Source organism: Monopterus albus, unplaced genomic scaffold (assembly GCF_001952655.1).
Source record: "Monopterus albus unplaced genomic scaffold, M_albus_1.0 scaffold28.1, whole genome shotgun sequence".
Classification (NCBI taxonomy): domain Eukaryota; kingdom Metazoa; phylum Chordata; class Actinopteri; order Synbranchiformes; family Synbranchidae; genus Monopterus; species Monopterus albus.
The window spans coordinates 2935112-2960557 of NW_018127908.1; the positions used below are offsets into that span (position 1 = coordinate 2935112).

The 25446-nt window shown below is 40.5% G+C and overlaps 3 protein-coding genes across 4 annotated transcripts in view; 2 read left to right on the forward strand and 1 right to left on the reverse strand.

Moving 5' to 3' along the window:
* LOC109957663 (tensin-3) overlaps window positions 1-12150 on the forward strand; it is a 32342-nt gene extending 20192 nt beyond the window's left edge. The window contains exons 14-27 of the mRNA XM_020595720.1: window positions 254-411; window positions 521-653; window positions 757-840; window positions 3136-3262; window positions 3466-4016; window positions 4131-4217; window positions 4311-4442; window positions 5780-5875; window positions 6241-6318; window positions 6498-6575; window positions 6821-6989; window positions 7080-7148; window positions 7388-7417; window positions 7526-12150. Coding sequence (XP_020451376.1) covers window positions 254-411; window positions 521-653; window positions 757-840; window positions 3136-3262; window positions 3466-4016; window positions 4131-4217; window positions 4311-4442; window positions 5780-5875; window positions 6241-6318; window positions 6498-6575; window positions 6821-6989; window positions 7080-7148; window positions 7388-7417; window positions 7526-7670 — 1937 coding nt within the window. The 3' untranslated portion in view covers window positions 7671-12150. The remainder of the gene's footprint in view (window positions 1-253; window positions 412-520; window positions 654-756; window positions 841-3135; window positions 3263-3465; window positions 4017-4130; window positions 4218-4310; window positions 4443-5779; window positions 5876-6240; window positions 6319-6497; window positions 6576-6820; window positions 6990-7079; window positions 7149-7387; window positions 7418-7525) is intronic.
* A 1890-nt stretch (window positions 12151-14040) lies between these two features.
* Window positions 14041-19065, forward strand: LOC109957706 (insulin-like growth factor-binding protein 3). 2 transcript variants are annotated; one of them, XM_020595823.1, is made up of 4 exons: window positions 14041-14479; window positions 15225-15475; window positions 16262-16381; window positions 18077-19065. In XM_020595823.1, exons 1-4 carry the CDS (start codon window positions 14089-14091, stop codon window positions 18200-18202), a joined length of 888 nt encoding a protein of 295 aa, XP_020451479.1. In that variant the 5' UTR covers window positions 14041-14088; the 3' UTR covers window positions 18203-19065. The 2 variants fall into 2 exon arrangements, with proteins under 2 accessions (XP_020451479.1, XP_020451480.1); XM_020595824.1 differs by having other exon boundaries at window positions 15228-15475.
* Window positions 19066-19277: 212 nt separating this feature from the next.
* On the reverse strand, window positions 19278-24655 carry LOC109957657 (insulin-like growth factor-binding protein 1). The gene is made up of 7 exons (XM_020595707.1): window positions 24114-24655; window positions 23589-23966; window positions 23418-23489; window positions 20900-23326; window positions 20625-20767; window positions 20344-20472; window positions 19278-20226 (listed from the first exon to the last, which is right to left on the reverse strand). Exons 4-7 carry the CDS (start codon window positions 21243-21245, stop codon window positions 20101-20103), a joined length of 744 nt encoding a protein of 247 aa, XP_020451363.1. The 5' UTR covers window positions 21246-23326; window positions 23418-23489; window positions 23589-23966; window positions 24114-24655; the 3' UTR covers window positions 19278-20100.
* Window positions 24656-25446: the final 791 nt, after the last annotated feature.

Sequence of the window (25446 nt, forward strand, 5' to 3'; positions counted from 1 at the left end):
GCTCAGAAAATATTGTATTAACTTTGTGATAGTTTCTTCTCCAACATAGTCTACTTTGTTTTTATTTCAGAATTCATTTCTAGAAGAAGATACGGTGCTAGGAGAATGTTTAAACATTTTGCTGAATACTTTTATTTAAAAAAAAAATTCCAGAAGGCCGAAGTACTGTTTTCCTTTCAGTGATTTTTATTTATTTGTCTGCCTAGAAATAAGTGATGCCTGTCAATTTTGTTGTTTACTTGTGTGTATCCAGCTGTCCAGTCCAGTGAAGGACAGATGGGTGTCACACGAAGTCTGAGTCACCAAGACAGCGATGGCCCAAATCACCCAGGCTTTTGTAGTTCAGGGTGGGTTGCGGCAGAAGAACTCAGAGGCCAGCAGACGTATTCTCCCTGTGTGCCACAGTCCCAGGTAAATGCATCATACTTGCACAATGTGCAGTTCTTGTTGTCCCACAAAATTCTCTTTTCAGTGAGTGCTTATTGTACATGCAAGCATGTTTGTGTGTTGTTTGCTCCAGCATCCCATGCTATACAGAAGTGACAGCGCTGACTACAGGGCCCAGGACCCAGACATGGACAGCAGAGTTGAAGCCAGGAGTGAGATGACTCCTCCTACTCCTGCCTTCCCCATCTCTCCACCTACACCTTATGGTAAGTACAGTATGTTTCCTGTGTCACCGTGAATAGGTATAATTCATTAGCATGTTTGTTAGGTCTAAGTAAATGCCCATCCTTGTTTCATTTGTGTTTTCAGTGAAAAATATGCCGGAATTGGTGCACATTAGGCAAACACCAGCTCCTAGCATGCAGTCTTATGGAGGATACAGAACAGACCATGGTAGGTTCTTATACTGTAACTTCTGGGACTAAATCCAAACTGAGCCCATTGTTTTGAAAAGACCGAGCATCACATGAGGCTGTGAACAACCTTCAGTCTGAGAGAAGAAAGTGGCCTTTCTTCATGAGTGTAACAACAGCATTTAAAATAGACACTGGAAAACGAAACAGCACTATAGAAAAACAAGTACCCATATAATTTGATGGTATATATGTTATTTAAAACACATAATTGTCATTCCATTGTGAACCAGTTGCCCTTTTTCTAAGAGGCACCTTATTTTAGGAAGTTAAACAGCTGACCGAACTGCAGTGATGAACAAATCATTAACATACTATTCCTCATTTAACTTTTGTTTTTCTCACAACCAATTAAAGACAGTGAGTGACAAAAAAGACACTCATTGAGTAGGAGATTATTGTAAGAGACATCTGTGGCTCCACTATTTCATTAGAACAGCTATTTCAGTTCCCCCTTTCTTTGTGTGTGTGTGTGTGTGTTTGTGGAATTTTAGCAGTTTTGAGACGGGGCCGAAATGAAGACATCTCTTAAATGCAAAATAAGGGAGATTCCTAACCAGTCTCTGCCTTCTTGTTTGGTTTTTGGAGAATGTCTGTGTGGTCACGACCTAAAGAAAATAAGCTTTAGACATAGCATTGTTTGTCTTTATATTAAAACTGAGCCCTTTTTGTTTCTTTTTGTGTGGATGTTTTGGTTTTTTTTTTTCCTGTGGTGTTTGCTGAGGGAGGACACACCCTGGCTGTAAGATTGTGCTCAGAGTTGGGAAATGTTGTGCAATACTTTGTAGCAGCATTTGTACAGTTTGATGTAAATTCCAAAGTCCTTTCAGATATATATATATTTTTTTTTGTTTATGTATGGAGTGTATATATCTATCTATCTATAGATAGATATATATATATATATATTTGGCTGAAAGTCATTCTGCTGTGCATGTTGCATCACAGATAGTTTAAATTAAGTTAGCTGTGTTTTATTTTGCATGTTTTTGGATCAGTGTTGTCACAGAATCACAAGATTGTACATGTCAGGAACTACCCACATAGAGATGTGTGATCTCAGCTTGGACCAAACCTTCATTTTAATTTTCACTGTGATTCTTATTGACATGTTTCCACAGAGATCTGCAGTACTGTATGTGTGTAAAGGTTGTAGGGCCTGGGAGGAGATCTTCCCCCTGCTGTGCCTCTTACTACCTCACACATCCAGGCAAGAATCGCCACATTCAGTCCCGTTCCATTTCCATGGTTACTGCGGGTCAGGTGGCATGACACAAAAAACTTCTCTTCCCCCATGAAAGTGTTTTTGTGTAGAAGGGAAACAGGCACAAGAAGAAACCAGCACCTTATTCAGCTTTGCACTAATTAAAATTAACCTGGAGAAAAGTTGGTTGTAAAGCCTGAGTTGAAAAAAAGACCTTATAGGTTTGAGGCTGTCAGTGGCCCCAGATCATAACGGAGTCAAATAAAACTTTAGCATAATTATGTCAGAAGGGTTGTAATTTCTAGCTACGCTGAAGTCTGATTTGTTGACTCTGTGGGTTGTGGCAGGGGGAATTGATGATTGATTTTATATTGATTGATGGTTGGGTTTAAGGCCATATGGACAGTTTTAATTTGATTTCAAATTCACAGTGGCACGGTGCTTAGCCTTGTCTCACAGCAAGAAAGTTTTGGGTTCCAGCCCAGGCCGAGTCGCTGCCTTTCTGTGTGGAGTTTGCATGTTCTCCCCATGCGTGCGTGGGTTCTCTCCGGTGACTCTAAATTGCACGTTGGAGTGATTATGAGTGTACGTGGTTGTTTGACTACATGTCAGCCCTGTGACAGACTGATGACCTATCCATGGTGGAACCCGCCTCTCGCCCAATGTCAGCTGGGATAGACTCCTGACCCCTCCGCGACCCTATTCAGTAATAAGTGGTATAGATAATTGATACATTGAATATTGATATTTTGTTACTGGAAATAACTCAGAGGTCAATGCTGAGGGGTGTTTTTTCCATTTTGTGGCAATTTCTTTCTATATCACACCGTCCCATTTGATACAGCAAGTTGATTTTTTTTCTTTTTAAGTTTTTGTTATTTTTAAATGCAGCTTTTCTCCTAAAAAAAAAAAAAAACCCTAGCTGTGGTTTAGCATCAGTTAGCATACGTTTTAGTATCATTTGTATTTATTTTTATGTTTACAACATTTAAAACAGCTTTTTCCTGACTCTGAGCGTGTACATAAATGTGCTTGAAGCACTCTTAAATATGAATTTTCTTGCTCCTATAGAACCCCGTGGATATTCAGAGATGATCGGTCATGTTCAGGCTTTGCCAGACTCCTCCATCAACTGCCACAGGATGCTAAGTGCTACACACTCTGCCTCGATTGTTGGGTCCCTTCAGCATTCAGACAGGTAGAGATCTGACTTATACAAATGCCTAAAGTAGCATTCACCATTTTTATCACTAGAGACCAAAGGAGTCTAGTACTGTTGTACTAGCACTTTTTCCATATTATATCAAAGTCTACTAATGTTCAGTTCTAGTATTAAGACCAAAGATCAAACAGAATTAATTTACTCTGTGTTTACAACCTTTATTTTCCTCCTAACTTCAGCTCATCCATGAACCAGTCCTGGCCAGAGCATCCTGTCCTGGGCCATCACTCCTCTCTAGGTAGTTACACTTCTGCCAGGCAACCACCGCAGCACACTATGTCACTGGACTATGGCCACCACTCTCCTCCCCTTCACCATGCCCATATCCACCCTGCTCCCAATGCCCACAGCTCCCCCCAAAGCAGCCAGCGAAGTCGTATGGCTCGCTATGCTCCAAGCCACATTGCCGCTCAAAGCTTTGACGAGCAAGATGATTCTGGTCTCAGTTACGGCACAGATTGTCTGAACTCCACCTCTTCTTTGCTGGGAAATGGAGGCATGGACAGAGAGCTTTTGAACTCCATGGATGGGCAGAATCAGTCCCAGATTCAGGCTCCACTTCTTCCTGAGAAAAAGAGGGCATCAGATGGGGAGCATTCGCTGGGAACAGCCTCTCCAGCCCTCAGTGGGTTCTCAAGTCCCCACAGTGGCAGCTCTCTGAGTATTCCCTTCCCCAGTGCCTTGCCTGACCTGTCAGCTCAGATCCCAGGCACGGCCTCGCCTTTGCCAGGTAAGCTAAGGTCTCCTGAAGAAACTAATAATCTCATTGGTGTCACTTTGAGTTCATTAACACATACAAATGACTGCTGCTTTAGCTGTTTTGGCTACACTGTGTGTTTTCCAGATGTACTGGCCAGCAAGCAGGTTACTGTAAAATTTGTGCAGGATACGTCAAGATTTTGGTACAAGCCTGATATCTCAAGGGATCAAGGTAGGATCTACTTTTGATCCAAAGTAATAAAGGAAAAGAAACAGTTCTGCAGAACTATAGAGTAACTTCACAATTATGTTTCTCTTCACTCAGCCATATCCATCCTGAAGGATAAGGAGCCTGGCTGTTTCATTGTGAGGGACAGCCACTCCTTCAAAGGGGCCTATGGATTAGCAATGAAGGTGGCTACACCACCACCCTCCGTTCTTCAGCAGACCAAGAAAGGTACAATACGTATGGATGACAAAAATAGCAGATTGCAACCTTTTATCTTCAGTGTTTGTGTTATAATAAATTGGTTTAAACTAAGATTTGATTTGCTAAAAGTATTATTAGAGGAACATTCTTCCTGAAGTGTCATCAGTTTAACAGTTTTGAGAAATGCACTAGCTTTTTTATAAGAGTGACATTTATTTATTTATATTTATTTATACCCCCAGCTTCCTGTCTTTATGCTAAGCTAACCACAATCTTCATAACTGAATCACATTCCTGAGAGCAGTTTTGGTCCTCTCATCTCAGTCTCAGGATGGAAAGGAAAATGTATCGAACATGTATTTCCAAAATGTTATTTTCCAAAATGCTGAGAAGTATACTTCCGTCATCATAGTGACAATATCAGGGTTTGGTCCACCACTATTCATGGGAAGCATAGATCACACAATCCCACACAAAGCCTTCTACAGTTACAATGCACTGTACTCACCTTTATGGTGGAACATGAGAATCCTCTCCTCTGTTTGTGTGTGAGAGCTCTTCACTCCGCGTTTCTCTCCTGGGCAACATCATGATGAAGCCAATCAGACCCCTATTGCCTGATAGTTTTAAATGTACAGCTAATGTTTCACCCCTTAACAAAAGATGTGACAAGTCCATCAGCCTACTCTGATCCCATGGCCTTCTCCTGGGAAGTTCCTTGCCCCACATAGCATTTTCTGGCCATATTTCAACAGGAAAACAAAGGCTCACTGAGTGATGATAGAGATTCTCACTTCACTTATTCTTATTCAAAAATGGGACACAGGACATTAAATCCTACACAGTAAGCATCAGAAATAAGTTTGATTATTTATAAAGTATATTTTCAAAGGATGCTGTTATGTCCTCCCTCTGCCGGCCTTTCATTTATCCCCCACTCACACCTCTCCTTTTGTTTGCTTTCACCCCTCAGTAATCCAAGGGCACCTGTGGTGACATCACGTGGCTTCTTATAAGTGCGAAACCCAACCCACCTTAAGAAGCAGGCCTTTCTCCAAACCTTTGTGTCTTTGTCGAGACATTCCACACTCCTCCTGACCCCGTCAGAGGCGCGTCTGTTGAATCATAATCCCATTAGTCTCTGGAGAGACAAAATGTAACAGTTTAATACAGTGTGTGTAATGCTTCAAGGCTGGGAAATTACATGATGTACTGAGATAAATGCTTGTAGCTATTATTTAAGCCAGGGTAAATCTAGGGTGTCTAAATAGAGGACAGTTTAGCCAAAACAGACCACGGACTGTTGTGAGGAATTAATTATTGTGTGTCTATCTGCATCTCTAATCTGCCCTTTTTTCTAACAGGAGGTGATCTGTCCAATGAATTAGTGCGCCACTTTCTGATTGAGTGTACACAGAAGGGAGTTCGTTTGAAGGGTTGCCCCAATGAGCCCTATTTTGGTGAGCGCCTGTTTACAACAGTGACAGCTCCTGGCTGTTTGGCTACACTGCTCTAAAGCATTCATGCACAACACTGCCCTCTACTGGACTTGGTGCATTTTGTACCAGTGGCTAGTGTTTGGTAACTATGTAACGCTGAAGGGGACAGTGACAGATGAAAACACTTGGCATTACATGGATAGTCAATTAAATAAAAGTTTGTCATTCCACTGATTGTACTTTCTTTGATGAAATAGTCAATTTAATGATTTTATTTGTTGCCATCTTTTTAATAATAGTAGGAAAAGATGTAATAAAAACATTGATATGGTAATAAAGCATCAAATCTGACCGTACTTTTAATTTCATATGTTATTGTTTTACAGGAAGCTTAACCGCGTTGGTCTGCCAACATTCAATCACTCCCTTGGCCTTGCCCTGTAAACTTATTATACCTGACAAAGGTAAACATTCACACACACACACACACACACACATATACAGTCACCCACTGATATTTTTTTTTTGTAAAATGCTATGATCAGTAAAGAAAAAAGAATATTTCTGTTTTGTGGTTTTATTTATTTATGTAGCTGTTGTTGTGTTCACTAGACAGTGTCACTGATATTTTGGATTTATATAGATCCTCTTGAAGATGTTGTGGAGAACACCTCACAATCAATCACCAATTCTGCTGCCGAGCTGCTAAGACAGGGTGCAGGTAATCAAGTGCCTGACATCACTTTCTATGAATAAATATGACAAAGCAACAGTGGCACTGTACTTAAATACTTGTGAGCAATTGTGTGATAGTTCTGGAAATGATTGCATCCGCACAGCCATTTTTTTATTGTCCTGTTATTATGGTCTCGCTTTTTGTTACTATGTCACAGAACACACTTGCCTTACAAATACTTGCACTTAGTAGTTGTGATGTACTCCTAATGAGAATGTGTGTCCCTGCAGCCTGTAATGTGTGGTACCTGGGCTCTGTGGAGATGGAGTCCCTTACCGGCATTCAGGCCATTCAGAAAGCCACCAGTATGACTCTGAGTGCCAACCCTCCGCCAACCTCCACTGTAGTCCATTTCAAAGTTTCTTCCCAGGGAATCACCCTCACTGATAACCAGAGAAAGTGAGTATCACACAGGAACATTCACACTATACATATGTGTCCATGGTGAGACCTTTTTCTAACAGTTACCATCCCCTGGTTTCCTTTTAGGCTCTTCTTCAGGAGGCATTACAATGTCAGTACAGTTATATTTTGTGCTTTGGACCCTCAAGATAGAAAGTGAGTACTGCTAATTTAAAGTTGTAACACATGTCATTGAAGGCTTTTTAGAGTGTTGATCATGGCTTATTTTAGGCAAACCTGTTATTACTCCAAGAATGTGTGGTTACAACTCGAGCAGGAAATTACATAAGCAACAGAATACCAACAAATTTACCCAGTAAAATTTTATATTTTAAATGTGCAAGTGCAGGGTCTGTGTATTTGATGAGTACTATCCTTTTATTCACTCTACATAGGTGGAAAAAAGATGGTGGCCTTTCAGCAAAGTAAGTTTGTTATTTTATTTTTTTTACAGCTACAACCAGAACAGCAGTTATTTTAAAAGCCATGCAGATAAGAGCGCTGCTATTAACTTCTTTGCTCCACCTCTGCAGGATCTTCGGCTTTGTTGCCAGGAAAACCGGCACTTCCATGGACAATATATGTCACCTATTTGCGGAGCATGACCCTGAGCAACCAGCCAGTGCCATTGTCAACTTTGTTTCCAAGGTGATGATTGGCTCGCAGAAGAGTAAGTAGAACAGAGCTGCTCACCTAAACAGTCTTTTACTAAGAGCAGAAACAAGACATATAGACTGAAAGGCTGAATAAAGGACAAAATGTAAGGAGTGAAGATGGTGATGACCTGGACATTAACCCTGGATATTAACTGGATATCTCATCATCCCTTACTAGCACCAGGACATTTTAATTGCATCTTTTGCTTAAAAAATATAAATCCCCTTGTATTTTATTATTTTTCTTTCCTGTAAAATGAACTGTAAATTAGCCAAATTAAGAAAATATCAAAATCATAAGAAATGTGTATTTTTTTCTACTGTTTCAGAACAGTTCATACATTTATACTGTATATATTCATTCTAAAAATAGTTCAAGTACATATCACAAGGCTGCTTTTCTTATTCATGCATTCATGCATTTTAAGGATAAGTCAAAAACCCTACCTTGTTGCATACAATGTTTTTCCACAAATATTTAATCAAAACAAGCTTCATTCAAGCTATTAACATTCTATAAAGTTGTAACCAGTGTAGAAGCACCTCTATGCTGCATCTGTCCAGAGGTACTATAGACTTGTGGAGTTTAAAATGTGCATAAGAGGAGCAGAGGATATCGTTTGGACTCTGAGACTGACTACATCAGATACAGGATTATCTTATTTTATCTATGCAATGTACATTTTTATTATTTTTAACCATGGTCTTCGTACCTGTGTGGCATATATGTGACTTCTCTGAAACTGATTTCTTCTTAAGATGTATGAATATGACCACTTAAAAAACCATCAGCAACATTTTAATGAAAGTGTGTGTGCATGTGTGTGAAATGACACAAACAAAAGAAGAATATTTTAAACACTAATATATATTGACTTGACATGAGTTGATTAGGAACATATTGGTACTTTTGTAAAGAAATGGTCGCATTCCCTTTACAGCTGCCAAATTTGACTTTGTTTTGTCTTCTTTGTCAGGGTGCATGCCCACTAACAGCACTGCAGTGTTTCATTGTCAAAGTAAATTACTATTCATTATTTTGTAGATTAAATTTGATTAAAAAAAACATAGGCTGCTATAGTGACACAACAAATATTGTCACTGCATCCACGTTGTCCATGTTCTGAGAGGAAAACTGGGACGAAAGAAAGTGCTCGGTGTTAGTAGTGCACAAATAAATTCAGTATTTGACATACTCTGTCAATGATATATATAATATACTTGTTCTGGGAGAAAGATAACGTTTATTATTACCCCAGTTGAGTGCTTGTTGATATTGTATATGAGATAATGACAAAAAAAAAAATTCTTTTCAACTTTTTTGTGTGTGTAGGAAATCCGATAGAGAGACCTGTCACCACAAAAAAACCTCTGTGATATTCTTTCATTTATTATATATACACATTTGTTATGATTTTTCTGACTTATCATTACCTCATACTTGTCTCATCCAATACTGTACCTCTGTTTATACGTATCATACCATTTACCATCAATAAACAAAAACAAACATTTATGTAATCTCAGTGATCTGTTAAAAAGATTGACATATTTAAAACCACTGCCAGGCAACCAGCTGAAAGCTATAATCTCACAAAGATGTGAAAAGGATAGGTGGAATGTGACACTGCTGCCCAGGGGAAAGTAATGATGAAACCCTGGTGGAAACATACTGTAACTGTAAAGAATGGAATAGGTTCAGTTAAATTTTCAACCAGCAGAGGACACTAACATTACAAAGCCTTTGAGCCTGTACATGAATGGAGAGGCTTTGTGACCTGGCTTGTTTCCCCTGTTACATTCACTTCCTTAGCTGTAGCATAAATGTGGAATAGTAAATACCAAAGTGGACCATCACTACATTTTTTCAAGAACACACACATCTGTGTCTTTCTTTCTCAGTACACATGCACATATTCAACACACACATCCATTGTCTCATTTGTGAAGTACAGGAAAAGAAAATTCTACTTCTATACTTGTCTGGGCAGGTTGTTCTAAAGGTGCTCAGAGGGAATAACATTTCAGAGTCTAGACCAAGAGGGAGGGAAACTGTAATGGGGTAGAACCCCACACCTACCCCTTCACTGGTGTCCTTCTGTGGGTGGTGAAAGGGAAGAATTCCTGGGCAAGGCAGGAAGTAAGCAAAGGCCCAGTTATGGTGAGTGCAGAGAGCCCAGAGCACATCCTCTTCTGTTAATGAGTGTGGAGTGGCCTCAAAATAAAAGAAGCCAGGGCAAGTCCAGAGAAACCAGGCGACATTATTAGAGTACAAAGGAACTTCTCAGGAATTCACACAAATAATAACAGTATGTGTAAACATGGAAAAAAAATGTACAGTAGCCTGTTTCAACAATGACCAGTTTTTCAATACATTTCACAAATTCACACCAGTATTTGTTAGCAGATTAAAGCCAACCAAGTCTCATTTCATAGATAATGTGGAGGTGAGAGGTCCTACTCATCAGGCTGACAGACACTAAATTAAAGGGACAGGGCTCATCTTTTTCACTCTGAGGCAAAACAAAGGTTTAGGAGCAAAAATAGAGAGTGCATTCTGGGACCACACTCTGAGGCCCCTGTTTGGTTTTCAGCTAAAGCTGAAACCTTAAAATACGCTGTGAGATAAACTGGGCTTCCACGTCGGGCCACGTAATAGATAATAGGAATTAGAAGAGAAGTGGCCTCTGCCCTTCAGGTCAGGCAAGAATAAAAACTGGGGTAGACCATGGTTCACACCCATTCTAAAATAACTGGAAAAAATATAAAGCTAATGTGACTTGCATATTCTAGAATGTAAACTAGATTAAGTATCTAGAGTAGAGTGAACCAGTCAGAGACAGCTCTAGATTTATACAGACTGCCTTGTCTCTCCATTTCAGCACAAGAAACACATTTTTGAAACCCCAGACCATCACCACTAAAACATTAAAACAAATGGAGAAATGTAAAGCCTGCATCTGCAAGTAATATTTCCTTTCCTGCCAACTGTAATTTTGACTTGATGAGTAATGGTGTGTCAATGAGTGTTGGCAGTTGCATTTTTATTTAAATGATTTGACACCACTGTTGTGGACCAAAGGTATTCAAAGAGAAAATGAGGAAGGAAGTGTGTCTGTCTGAGGGGATTTGGAGCCCACAGGGTACAGCTTGACTGAGCCCACTCCTCAGGCTGAGCGCTGAGAGCTTCTCTCTCTCTCTCCACCTTCCACTTTGCTCAGGCCCAATTACAGCCGCGGACTGCCTTGGAAACTAAGCCTCCAGAAATGCAGACCATGACAGCTCTGTGGACAGACCACTCCAAAATAATAATGAATCAACCATGGAAACAGATGAAAGGTGACCTCAGCATTTTTGGCTCGTTTTCAGATAATTGACAAATGGATGCCAGTCAGATCCAAATAAAAGGGGCGAAATGATTATATTAATCATAATGGAGACCTTTGTGTCCAGTTCATCTGGGATGACAGTCTGCTTCAAAAGCTCTCAGACAGGGGCACTTATACAAGAGACAATCATAAGACTGTGGGGGAAAAAAGAATAACAGTGATCATACCAGACTTGTCATGTGATCTGTGGTAGTCTCATTCCTGAACATTCCCACCCCACCTCTTTTACTCCAGCACACCTCAGTACAGTGTGTAGCTACACACATAGACACCCACACTTCTCCTAGGTTAACCCAAACATGTTCTGCAGACCTCCAGCTGATTAAACTATGTGCTTTTCAATTTGTGAGCTTTGGCTCTTGTTGCAGATTCCTGGGCTTTTCCCTGTCACTACAGTAACACCATCCACTGAACCCAGACAAAATCACACCACCAGAGCCAGACGTGGGGAAGCTGCCAGAAGTCACATTGTTTCATATTATCATAATACATTCCAGTTTTAATGAAATGAAGGTTAACTAATGTATTGGAATGCTTATGAAAAGAATGCTAACAGATTTATCATTTATAAGATCAATATATTGTTTTCACCCTAGTAAACTATTCATTTCCATCATTTCACTTTGAAGTATAAATATCATATGTAAACTAGACAAATGCATTTCCTGAATAAAAAGTGTGTGGATGCTGATTGCTGAAGAATTGCCCAAACTAAAGTTGGGAATAGAACTTCATTATCTGAAGAAGGTGAGAGCTTGAGAGCATTCCTAAAACAGTGGAAGCTATCCACCTACTGGATAGACACACATTTAGAACTTTTATTGGTTTCTGCTTTTGGTTAATGAGATTGCAAAGGGATCTAAATCACACTTACACGATCTATCATGCCTTGACAGAGAATTGAAATCCGACCTGCCGTACCAGGAGGTACCAGGAGGTACCAGGAGGTACCAGGAGGTACGGCAGGATGTGGATGCTGCTTACTCTGCATCCACACAATGACATGTTGCTGTTGCTTTTTAAAATGATCTTTTCTACAGTGTAAAGAGCTTTTTATAGTTAAACGCCCAAACTATCTGTGCAGTTATACAGTATGTTCCAGTGGAAGTGAGGATTTTGTTTTCTTCCAAAGTTTGATTGAACTGACCTTTGCTGTATTATATTGCTAAATACTCTAAAATAAATCTAATATCAAAGAATGTATCGTGTTTGTTCAAATCATCTTAAAACAGTGGAGAATTGTCCCAGAGTAGGACGTGACAAGTTATTTCTTTTGGCCATTGCCACCTATGAGAGCATGTTATGTTAAACACGTGTACAGTAATATCCTGTGTGTGCAAAAGCAAATTCTTCACACTCCCTCATTACTGAGTGGCTGCTCTGCAGGATGACTGGTCATTCCTTCAGTACGACTCCCTGTGCCTGACACTCTCCTCTGCTATGCTGATTATGCACAGGTGGCTGAGACCCCCACCACCACCACCACCAAAAAAGGGCTCACTGAGCAGAGGAGAGGGAGGAAAATCAAGAGCCTTTTTTTCTAGCATATGAAACAAATGTTTGGCATTCCACTGAGCACTGCTCTGCTGTAGACCTGTCTGTTAACAGGAGGCAGGACACCGAGCTTGTTGGCAACTGATTTGACATTGGCCTTCAAGAAATTTCAAAAGCAAAGAGAAACTGTACACCTCGCCTCTCCTGCTGTTATTCTTTTGAGGTATTCTGGATATTTTGCGCTGATGTATTCCCTCTCTCATCTGTAACCAATTAATCGTGCACCCAAAATGCTATAGATATAATTACTTAGGAATTTTCTCACATGTACAGTATGTGTACTTATTTTATGGCCTGCTTTGTAGCACTGGCAAATGACCAGAATAAGCCCAACTATGTCACACATCCCAACAACAAGTTCAGAGACCACGGCTTTATAGTATGTGTGAGGAACAGGTAAATGAGGTTCATTCTCTGTATAATACAAAAACATTGAATATGATATGGGCGGGTCACTAATGTTCACCTGGTAGATGTTCTCCATGTTATGCAACTGATCATCTAGAATAATAGCAGCAGATCTGATAAAAGCATATGTAAACAGGATATTCTAGATAGCCATGGTGGAGCAAATGAAAAGAATTACACGCTGCTGGGTTGTTTAATCTATTTTAAAACGCTCCATGTTTAAGATAATGAATTGTTTTCTAGGTAAAATACTATTCTGCAAAGCAATCACTGCCCTCACATAGTGGAACAGAAGTATAAAGTGGAGAGTAAAGTAGGCATATGGTTTGACAACATTAAGCAAAATACATATTTCCTTCTCGGTTACATTCCACCCCTTGTATTATAGGCCTATACAGTAGTTGTATATTGTACATAAACACACCTTTGTGCAACAAAAGTAAACACACCCACGGAACCAAGGAAAAACAAACGCAGACATACTGTACAGAAAATAAGGCAATTTAAGCTTCATAGGTTCCCTGCAGTTGTCACTTTGAGACTCCCTCTCTCTCTCCCTCTCTCTCCTGCTCTCCTGCTCCTGCTCTGTCTCTCTCTCCTGGCGCCCCCTATGGCTGAAAACGCGCACAGCACACGCTCCAGTCGACTCTTCATACCAAGACCAGATGCAGATTAAAGCATCCGTGGGGATATTTCTCTTGGATAGTATTGTTTTAGCCCTTAAATTTATGTCTGATAGCCCAACAATCGCCTATGAGGCCTATAGAATAGTTCAACTAAATCCATCAAATGATGTACAAAGAAAAGCCAGCTTTTTTTTTATTTCTTGCATTTAAGGTAAATCGTAGCCTAAATAGTTTATACTATTCTACTGGTCTGCAAAACCCCAGCATAGTGCTGTGATGATTTTAAAGGAATAAGGGAGTCGAGGCAATTCATCAGTCGACCACAAGCTATTCGGGGGTGTGACTACAGTCGCTAGGGTCTATATATTGAGACGTTTTGGCCAGTGGCATTATGTGAATGAGAGAGAAGCTTCCCAAAGGAAAGCCACTACGGTGTAACCGTGAGCTTCGTCTTTGACTCCATATGCCATCAGACGCCACAATGGATTCCTGTTTTCGCACACTTTGCATGACTTTTGTCCTGGCCTCGTTTAGCCGGAGGTCAGGTGCGGTCGGACCGATTATCAGATGCGAGCCATGTGATGCTGGAGCGCAACTTTTGTGCAAACCTTTACCCAAGGTCTGCGCCGAGAGAGTCCAGGAACCGGGCTGCGGCTGCTGCATGACTTGCGCCCTGAGCATCGGCCAGCCTTGCGGCGTGTACACCGGAAGATGTGGCTTCGGACTGACTTGTCGGCATCAGCCCGGTGAGACGAAACCTCTGCAGGCTTTGCTGGAGGGGCGAGGGATTTGTGGAAACGCTACTAGCAAAAGACTAACCGTCAGAACAACTCCTCCAGTCAATGAGCTGCCAGGTAATTCGTGCGTGCGCATCTTGGATGCGTCCTGAGCGCACTTCAAAACCCATAACTGGAGCTGCGAGATAGGAAGATCTATAGTCTTTGGATAGGCATGGTGATGTGCAGTAACTGTATGCTGCATACCTTTATATCTATTCTGTCCCCATTGAATCTGTCAATTTATAATCCCAAGAAAAGGTGACGTTGGTTAGATCGTGTTTCAAATAGGGAAAATGGATTTTAGTAACACCTTTTCCATGATACACAAAGGAAATCCAGATGGGCACCATAATCACTAATTGATTTCACTCATTAAAGTTGCTTCATGTGGAGGCTGAGGCAGGTTGAGGCAGATTAGACTTTCTGTAAAAGAGGTGCAGCACAAAACCAGAAAGGTGCTTTTTGTAACTCAGTCAGAAGACCGGAACCTCCCTGAATCCATTATCAAAGATTAAATGCTGATTTTCAGGTTAGGATCATTCTGAACCTACTGTACCCTGAGATAGTGTAATTATTTAGCTTGTTCCTAAAGGAAAAAGGTTACAGGAGTTGAACACTGAAGCATATTTGCAATATGGCATCTGGCATATTCACTTCACTGACACATCTCATGAAATGCTTCTGAAAATTTGCATTATTTTTGAGTCTCAAACTGATTTCCAGGTGTCCTAACCAACATAAAAAGTATTCCCTTAAATAGAAATTATATATTCTTGTGTAGTTTTTGTGTAAATAAACACATGTTCTTCTCAAACTTCAGCAGAGAATAGTGACACTCAGGGCGAGGAGCGCAATTCCACTGGCTCAGATCTTCAGCCCTTATACAGCTTTCACAGACCCACGGAACCCCTGAAACTTCCGCTTCACCCCTTTTTCCCCTCTACCAAGTCAGAAGTCCTGAGGCGTGAGGAGCAGAAGAAAACCCAGAGCTTTAAAATGGAGCATCTCCCGGGACCACTCATCACAGACCAACAAAACTTCTCTCTAGAGACCAAACAGGAGCCTGAGTATGTACGTACCACAGCCAATATTTTTCTGTCCTCAGAGCACACTGGAGGAATGTTTTTCTCCGCTTCCTCTGTGTTTTGGTATTTTTCTCCCCCCTGCGGGTGAAGAATGTTTTGGGTAGCGGTACTGATGGTTGGCAGGCATTATGAGCAGTAGAATGGCATGGCAGTGAGCGGGTATGGTGTCCCTGTGTCTGACCTAGGTCAGGCAGTTGCTTGGCCACAAGGCGTCCGCGTGCCGGGTGTACTGAGAGCCAGCAAATGATGGATTGGCCTATGTGAGTGCCTGTTGGGAAGCCCTGCTGCTATTTTGATCTTCTCTTTGGACAGAGAAGTGAGCACACACTAGTAATGGGCTTTGACTGGCTGTTTTGATTAGTGAGTGGAGTACTTGGATTTGAGGACAAGCCTTTTGGCCCCTCTTTGAGCTCTCTGAATTCACTTTTCCCCCCATCCTTTGTGTAAAGAGTAAGACTTGTAAGCAGCTTTGGCAAACTGTTAAGCCCCTATAAGTCCGTCAGAAGAATTAATTTCTCATCTGTCCCCTCTTTCGTATTGCAGCCATCATTGTCTAAGTGTTACAGCAGGGCACTGTGTGATATGATGCATCGAGAGCCAGCTTTGTTAATGTCTTTATTTACAAAACCATTAAATATATGCGGCTTAAGAAAATACCATGCGCTAATGGCATCATCTGCATTCAGATTTGCTGAAGTGCTTTCAGGTCTGAGATGAAGATTCAACTACTGGAGGAAGTACAGAAACCTCTTGTGTGTTTCTTCATCTTTAGGGTCCCTGTCGGAGAGAGATCGAGAGCATTCTCAGCAGCCTGAAGATTACACACATTCTCAACCCCAGAGGCTTTCGCATACCAAACTGTGACAAGAAGGGCTTCTATAAGAAAAAGCAGGTAAAAATGCACATGCCAACGACCATCGTTTGACATCGACTATATGGTAGTTACATAACTATGCATCAATTTCAAGAGAGGCTGACATTAAATAGAAATAAAATAGAAATAAGAACTTGCTTACATCTTTGAATGGCTGTTAAAAGGAAACCTACTTGTCTCTCTCTTTTTTTTTTTACTGGCCATGTTAATAAGTCTAGTGACTCAAACTTTAGGTCTCCTGCAGCCAATTACAGATTTGTAGCTGTCCTCCTGTATTCATTGGTAGTTATTAGAGCCTCATCATTGCACCACCACACCAGTGAGGTAGACCCTAGCCACTGGCTCTGGAGACAGGAATCACAGGGGCCAAACCCCATTGGGGTTGATGGCTAGGACGATGGCTGCATAACGGGAACCCTCCCAGGGAGACAGACGTCAAGGTGGCCAACGGCACCCGATGCGCTCGCCCCATAATTGCTGGACTTTTGAGAGGCATGCACAGAAATAGAGCTGCAGCCATCTCCTCACTCACATGGTTCACCCACGATCGGGTTGTAATAAATGAGTGGTTCTGACGCATTCATATGGAGGCACTTAGGGCTCCCGCGCCACTGCATCACCAAGCCAGCTTTTCTTATTACATAGCAGTCTCTCCTGCTTAATGGAAGTAGTCTCTTTGACCTGCAATCATCTCATAACCGGCCTCACAACCCCATGCTCATTGTCATGTAGAATAGACCTAGTGGCGCTGTGTTGACCCTCAGGCGCTGAAGGAGTGGCAGAGATTTTATGTTGGTCAGTTTAATTTGGACTTTGCATCACTGTAAGGACAAATCATTTCTTTTTACAGCGCTTAATAAAAGTAAATGTCGTGGAGAAAAAAAACACCTGGAACAGATTTCATGCTAGAAATAGATACTTTTTTTGCAAATTGTGTTTAAATTTTTGGTTACTCTGATAAATTTCCTGCATTAATATCCTCAAAAAATACAGTGGAAATGAGATCTGCATTGTTTAATTTAATGCATATAACGATTTTCTCCTTCTATGCTTTTCTATGCAACAGCAGTTAGAGAGTAAGAGGGTCCTACCTTAGCTCAGATCAGACTCTCAGTCAAACTTTGCTGAAATATTGAAATAAATAAAGATGGCTTCTTTCCTGATCAGCTATGACTTCTGTGTGGAGCAGCAGCATAGTTGCTTAAGGACTTGAAATTAATGGCTGCACATTTTACTAAAGTGGAGGTTGACCCTTAGTAAAATTGGCAGTAAAATAACAGCCCTTGGGTAGCTCCACAGACTCTGTAAGTCATTTGTAGTAGGCTACCCATAATTTGGAGCTGTGGGGTATAATCAGCAACAGATGATTCGTACTGGCCACCAGCTTCTGAAAATAGATCTTGGTTCTCAGTTGTTCACAAACGGGACTAAGCAAATATTATACCAGGTTTCTGTTTACCTTAAATGTTTCTATATGTGTGTATAACAGGGGGTAGACCATAAAAGAAGCTCAAAATACCATGTGTTAGATAGCCAAGGCTATGTTGACTCACTGCAATCTGACCATTAATGCCTTTTACCTGCTGTTCTACTTCATTGAGTAAAGTGGCTTGTTACCTATAATGCTGCACATTCAACTGGATTTGCACATTTAGCTGCTCCCACCCACATTTCTCTTCCCTCCTTCTACCCTGTCTCTTCATTCACTTTCAGTGCCGTCCATCCAGAGGCAGAAAGCGAGGTTTCTGTTGGTGTGTGGACAAATATGGGCAGCCTTTGCCAGCCTTTGATGGTAAGGAGCGAAAAGACACACAGCTCTATAACTCCAAGAGCCAATAGGAGCAGAGCAGAAAGGAGGGAGTGAGGGTGGGTAGGAGTGGGAGCAAGAAGAACTGTAAACAAATGGAGACACTGAGGATATTGGGAAAGAGGTCAAGAGATGGCTCAGCCGATATATGGATGTTTGCTATTTCTATCGGTTGCCTGTGGGACCTTTTTCTGAGGCAGGGCAAGGGGAACAGAGGAGGACTACCAGGAAGAAAAAGCATCCATGTTACAGATACAGTCTGTAGTTTCCTGCAGCAGATGGATTCTTTATATGTGTTTGTCTCTGATGCAGTCTGGACAGCTAGTAAGAAAAGAATACATTGAAAGAATTTATCTCTGAGGCCCTGTTCTGATTCTTAAACCCAGAGACATTTGTACCTGTCAGAGTTCTCTTCATTTACGCACAAATAAGTGGCATTGCACATGTATATATGCTTGTGATGTGTAATCATAAATTGTATACCTATGATTTGTTACATAGATGTATGTCATGACACCCATAAATGTAATTTTTGACTATGGCTCAGAGTAAGCATGCAGTGCTTTACTATGAATTCTGTTTTTTTTGTTGTTGTTGTTGTTGTTGTTTTGTTTTGTTTTTCCCAGATTGCTTCCTGCTCCTTAGGAAGTTAGGTACAGCTGTGCAGTTCATACAGGACAGTGCATATAATGTTTTTTATGCCACAGAAATAAAGAGGGCCATTTTATTTTATCTGTATTGTGGTTGTTCATGTTCCTTTGCCACTTCTGTTTGCATAAGCTGAATTTTTGGGCCACACCATTATCTCTGGCTTCTGTCTAGCCAGTGTTCAATTTTAATGACTTGCCTTGCAAAAATGCTGTTTGCATGTACAATGCAATCCTCAGAGGTATATTTTTTACTTAATAAAGGCAGTATAAAATGATCCAGGCATTGCATTTGTTTCATTTTTGGAGTGTGAATGAAACTATTGTTTTTGTTTGTTTTTGAAAAACAGTAAAACACAACCCCATCATGATGAAATAACATTTTAATTGGATGCACACTCACAGAAGATAATATACATGGTTTCAACAAAACCAATATTGGAATAGCAACGTTCCTGGAAAAAAATATACACAATTCAGTCCACTACACTTAAGATAAAAAAAGTGAATCATAATAAATATTAAAATAGATGCTAAAATCACAACAACCCTCTAGACAAATAGAAGGTGAGAAAGATGTAGCTGAGAAGAGCCCTCAGCAACCCTCTGCTAAACCTGTGGACCTGTAGAGGTAGTCAAATGCAGAACAACCTGTCCTAAACCTCACGGCGGCTTGGATATGCCCTGATATGTTTGTGCTTGGCCACTGTTCACATACTTGTGGCACTTGAAGTATTTCCACCAATACCCATTAAGGAAACACCAATGGAGATACATTCAGACAATGTCAACATGATGAATGAATGAGCAGCTGTGTTGTTTTGTACCGTGCACAGCTCCAGTTTTGAATGAATTTTTTAAAAACTGATGCTGAAGACTCTGAAATGGGTTTGGCACAGCTGCAGACCTGTGGTTTTGAGCAGTGGAGTTATTTAGTCAGAAACACAAATGTATACAGTCTTACAGTCCTTATTTACAATTGGAAAAAATAGGCTTATAAAAAAAATCTAAAAATGACAAATAGTTAATGCTAGTAAGAATATACAGATAGTGAATAAATAAGTCTTGATACGTACATCATGTAAATAAAATGTGAATTCCTCGTTTGAAATAAGATTTTGTCTGAATGTTTAAAAACAAAATAAAATAAAATCATCTGGGGATTGCATGTAGATTTACCTGATATTAAGTTAGAAAACATGCATGGTTGTGACTGTAGGTGTTTGTGTATGCATCTGTGTGTGTATGTAAGTGTTTTGATAAAAGCCTTTAACGTCCATTCCTCAGTGAGTGACTTCTTGATGACAGTCAGAGTCACCGAGCAGGTCACTCGATCCTGGGATCTTCTTCCCATTCCAGTAAGAGACACACCAGCAGCGAGCAGGCGGTCCAACCAGAGATGACTCACACTGAAAGAGAAACAGAGATAGGAACCATATAAATAAATCACCCACTAGCTACAGTAAAGATGGATCTCTTTTGACAGGTGGAGTCAATTTTATTTTGTCAAATCCTTTAATTCGCACCTGCTTGGCCTTGTAGAAGCCATGTTTGTCACAGTTGGGGAGGTAGAAACTTGTAAACATCTCTCCTAGATTTTGCTGAGAGCTGGCTATCATGTCCAGTGCTGCATGCAGTTCAATGTGACAGGGACCCTGAAAAAAAAACAAAAACCAAGCAAACAAAACCAAAAAAAGTGAGAAAACAAAACCTTTTCCATCCAATCCCAGTTCCTCAAACCCAAGTGCTCCCTCATGTGGAAGGACAGTATATTCCTTTGAATCATCTTCAGAATGTTTTTCCTCACCTGCTGTACCACTTTGTTACGAATAATATTGATCTTGGCCTTGATGGTCTCTTGGCCCTCAGCAGTGTCTTGGTGTTCAAGGGGAAGGTTGAAACCCAACAGGTAGTGCAGGGAGCCATGGTCAAGGACTCCATCAGTATCCTCTGTACAAGCAAAATGAATGTTTGCAAATATGTGCACTCTGTTTCTGATAATAAATAATTAGCTTTGGCATTTCTGAAAATAAGAAATATAAACAATGAAGACATCTAAAGACCTTGCAAAACTTCAATTACCTTGGCCTAGGTCTTGAGTGCAGACCCCTTGTCCTCTGGTCAGAGCGTGGAGAGGTCTGGCTTCACCAGCCCTGGGAGTGCATCGGAGACCCTCACCACAAGGGGCTGTGTGGACCCCACAGGATGCTCCTTCCTCTAGAGCGCAGGCCATGCAGCAGCCACAGCCAGGCTCCCTCAGCACCTGTCTACAGCTTGCTGGGACGGTGGGACAGTCTTTCCGTTTCTCCTGCGTACAGGGGACACAGCGGATAGGCTCCGGTTCCACCAATGGGGATGACCTCACCACAGCTAAGACAGCCAGAGTCAGAGCTGGCACAAAGATCAGCTTCTTATATAATCCAGGCATCTCCTGTCTTCAGATAAATATCTTGACTTTTTTTTGGACTTGTCTTTGAAAACTGCTCTGTATGACTGTAGTTTTTCCTCTGAAGTGACTTCTCTGAACCAGCAAGATTTATATGGAGATCTGGCCTCCACAAAACTTAATGATTGACAGAGTGACCACAGATATAAAATATTTTGAGACAGCTGCTGTAAGCAGTGGGTGGCCCTGCTTGACGTACATAGATCCAGGTTCACGAGGTCTGTAGTCAATATTGACTCTGGAACATGAAGCAATGAAGTGTACATCAAAACAACTCTGTTTTTGAACGACCAAATGACTCGTCTTTACATGGGGATTTCTAAAAACAATCACATGAATACCTTTTTTGAAGACACATAATAAGGAATGCTAGATAATCCAACCCTATGAGAAAATGACTGATTATAAAAGCTCTGTCTGTGATTGTTGTTGTCACACCTATTCTGTGAAGCCATGCTGACAGATTGTTTTGACACTAAAACCTTATTTGTCCCTTTAGTATCTTTGGTGAAGCTCTTATTAGGCAGACGGATAAACAAACTAATTCCCCTTGAGCATTGCATAACCCTAACATTATGGAAGGTGCTGCTAGAATCACAACATGTTTATCTGAAGAAAGATGCTAGTAATTGGTTGTGTCATTTGTGTAGTATTTGTCATAACTATCTATGGCAAATGCCAGGTAGAGTACCTCGGCACCACTTATGCTGTGTACTCCTTTCATTTTGTAAGATCTGTTTGTTTGTTTTAAACACAACACTCCTGATATTACAGTGTAAATTCCTCTGAACTCTAACATATTTAAGAAGATGAGATGATGAAGATTAGCATGTCTCTGTGACGCTCGCAGGGTCAGTTAGGGTCATGGAAGCTGTTGGTGGTGAGGAGGTGGAGCTTGATCACAATGAAAAACACTAAAACAATGAGTAAATAAACCCTGTGCATACTTGGAACTGAGCAAAACTACTACTGGCATAACAAGAGTTGAGAGTGTGGAGTTTTTTGATTGGAAAAAGCCATGGTGCAATAGTACTGTATTTCATAACCATTTTCTCTTCATTTCATTACATCCGGGAAGCAAATATAATTTGTCCATTTATTTTACACTCATAGTTATGGTTACACCCAGCATAAGCTTTTTTTGTACAAACTAATAACCTAATAAAACTTGATGTATCGCTATAAACTGCATTTCACAACCCCACTGTGTCATTTGTGCGGAATTATAAAGCCACAGGCAGGTAATATGCAATTTTATTTCAAGCAAGCCTATTTATTCATTCATTCTGAATTTAGAGGCCTGCTGCTCTGTTTCTGTGTCACCCTGAGTGTTTTTTTTTTACAAAATAACCTTGGGGGGAGTTCCTTTCTGGCAAGGCCAGATTTATTGATATAGTCCATGTGGTTCAGGAGCTACAGCCGTTTTAATTTGGGTATATCATTTTAGGTTTTTTTTCCTCAAAAACTGAGGCAGAGTGCAAGAACCTTTTCCCTTAAAGTTAAGTACATAGTTAGCTTTGTGACTGTGCCTGCTGTGGCGCCTTTCAGAGTTCATTCAAATGAACACTGACTTATGAAAAAGGTAAATGGGTTCAGGCTGAAGCTGCCAAAAGGAACCTCAGGCCTGTTTTGGTTGAAGCATATATTAGTTTAACAGCTGTAGGCTTGATGTATGGGGCAGGTCAACATGGGGTTAAACCAGGACACAGAAATTATAATTAAACAAACAGAGCTAATCAATTTATTTAATAGTACACAAAACTAACATCAAAAATAAAGTGTATTTTTCTCCCCCACTGAAAATAGCTAAAAAATAACAGTGACTTGCACATTGTGATGGACTTTCCTCTCAGTGCTAATAACCCTTAATGTGGTAACGTAAACCGTGGCAAGTTTGTTCTACATTCAGTATCGACCAACGAGGTCATTGCTTGATGTGGCCGCCGTGTTTCACGCTGACCTTGTGAAGCCTGTGATGATGAGTGTTACTCAACCACCAGTTGGTGTGTTGTTGCCTCTTCGATGTTGACCATCAGGCTCACCAGCCACTGAGGAAAGTGCTCCTGTTTGGGGAAAAACCATTTTTGAGAACATAGGTGAAAAAAAATGACATTAGAATTTTAATTTAGAAATTGTTTAAAAAGTAACACTCACAGTGTTTTTCTTTGTCCTCTTTGTTGTCTTCTGCACTGATTGTTTAAGTGGTTTATGTTTTTGCAGTCTGATCTTGGACACATTAAAACAACAGAGCATTACATTTTCCTCCCGCTCAATTTTGTGTTGTCAGATCTTTGATTTTAATATCAGTTGCGCAAAATTACTAACCTTTACTCTCACCGCCCCACTACTAGAGCACTTCTGTTTTCCTAGCCTTGGTGGCGCAGGCGATGTAGCTTCATCACTTAAATCCGCTCTAAGTTTGGTGGAATCTGACACAGTGAAATTCTTCATTTCTTTCTGGTCACTGAAGGTAGATTGCATTTTTAAAGAACTCCTTTGGCTGAGAGAAGGAAGCTGTCGCCCACATCTCAGAACCTTCAGCAGAGAACCGTCATCTTCCTCATCACTCTCCTCTTCTACCTGCACTCCCTTTGTCTCCACACCTTCTTGAATTTGAAAATCCTCTTCTCCTTCTCCTGTTGTGCTTCCATCGGTTTCATCTTCCTGCTCTGATTCTTCCTGGATGGCCTCCAGGTATGGCCACTGTTCCAGTATTTGCATCCATGTTATTTTCAAACACAGAACACAATTGATATATATTTATGATTATTTATTGATGAATTTTTGAAAAGTGGCTTATTTTATATATGAAAATACCATCTAGTTGAAAAAAAGTGGAATGAAACCTACATTTTGCTGCTGAATGTCCATTTAGCTGCCTGAGCTTTCCTAATATGTGAGATCCTGCAGTTTCAGGTTTTCATGACTTAAGTATACACACCTGATCTGAACGATCTAATTAAGTGTAGCTGACAGGTGCAGGTGGGTTTCTCATGACACACTGGGTGAAAAATGAAGCATTGCCACCTGAACCAAAAGCCTCAATAAATTCAAGTCAGTGTGTTGGAGTATTTAACAGCAGCTTTTAAGATAGTAACATTTTTTAAAGGTACACTCCACCTATCTATTTTACACAAAGTTTAGCAACCCCGATGACACCGAGGGAGCGTTGTTTGTGAACCACCATTTACCCTGGATTCCCTGCATTGCCTTATGTCACCCTTAGGTTGGATTCGGAGGGGGGGGAGCCTATGACCATGTTGGTGATAATAACAGCTGCACTTTCTGTGAAGTAATAACATCTTTAGCATACATCAACATTCACTGCAAATTACTATTAATTGACCAGAATTGGTGTTATTTTATTCCAAAGCAAAAATAATTCAGTATACTAAAATGTTGAGCAAGCCAGGCATTTGTTGACTTAACTGTTACACCGAGTGGCACCCAGTCAAACACTGCATCAGTGCTGGGAAAATAATGTTGGGCCTTTTTTCACTGTTTGGGACATGGTGACTTAGGCTCCGGCATAATAACCCTGTCATTATCTGCCATATTTTGCTTGTAGAGTAAAATCTGTTATTTAAAAATGTCATAAACTAAAGTGTGAGAGAGGAACATTTATAGAGTGGAAATATGAAGGAATACTGTACATGCATGTAAATGTATTTTTGTCTTTTATATCTCAATAGCCAGAAATGTTACATATTTGTTGTTTTTTGTAGCCACGTGATACTTCATACACCAGTATTGCCTTTATTATAAAATATTCAATAACTCAACTTTACACTGTACAAGATACAACATAGTTTACAGGTTTTTGGCTATTTACAACATGTATGATCTGCATATCAAAGTGAATATCTCTAAAAAGGCAGGTTGCAATCACTGTAAGCTTATTGAGTAAGGCAAAAACTTGAAACATGATGTATGTACACTTTTGCAGATCAAGTGAAAATTTTATATGCTGATAAATATATTTGAAGTGCCTTACATTACTGATTATCTGAGAGATGTGCTGAAGCTGATATCTTCTGAGGAAAATGCAAAGTGTAGCATAATTAAAGCAGAAAAATAATGTAGAATGCTGTATGTCTGAAAGACGACAGCAGTCAGACACTGCACTGAGAGAATGTACATGGAACATTAGCAGAGGCTGTGAGTAAAGGACTAAGCCATGCAT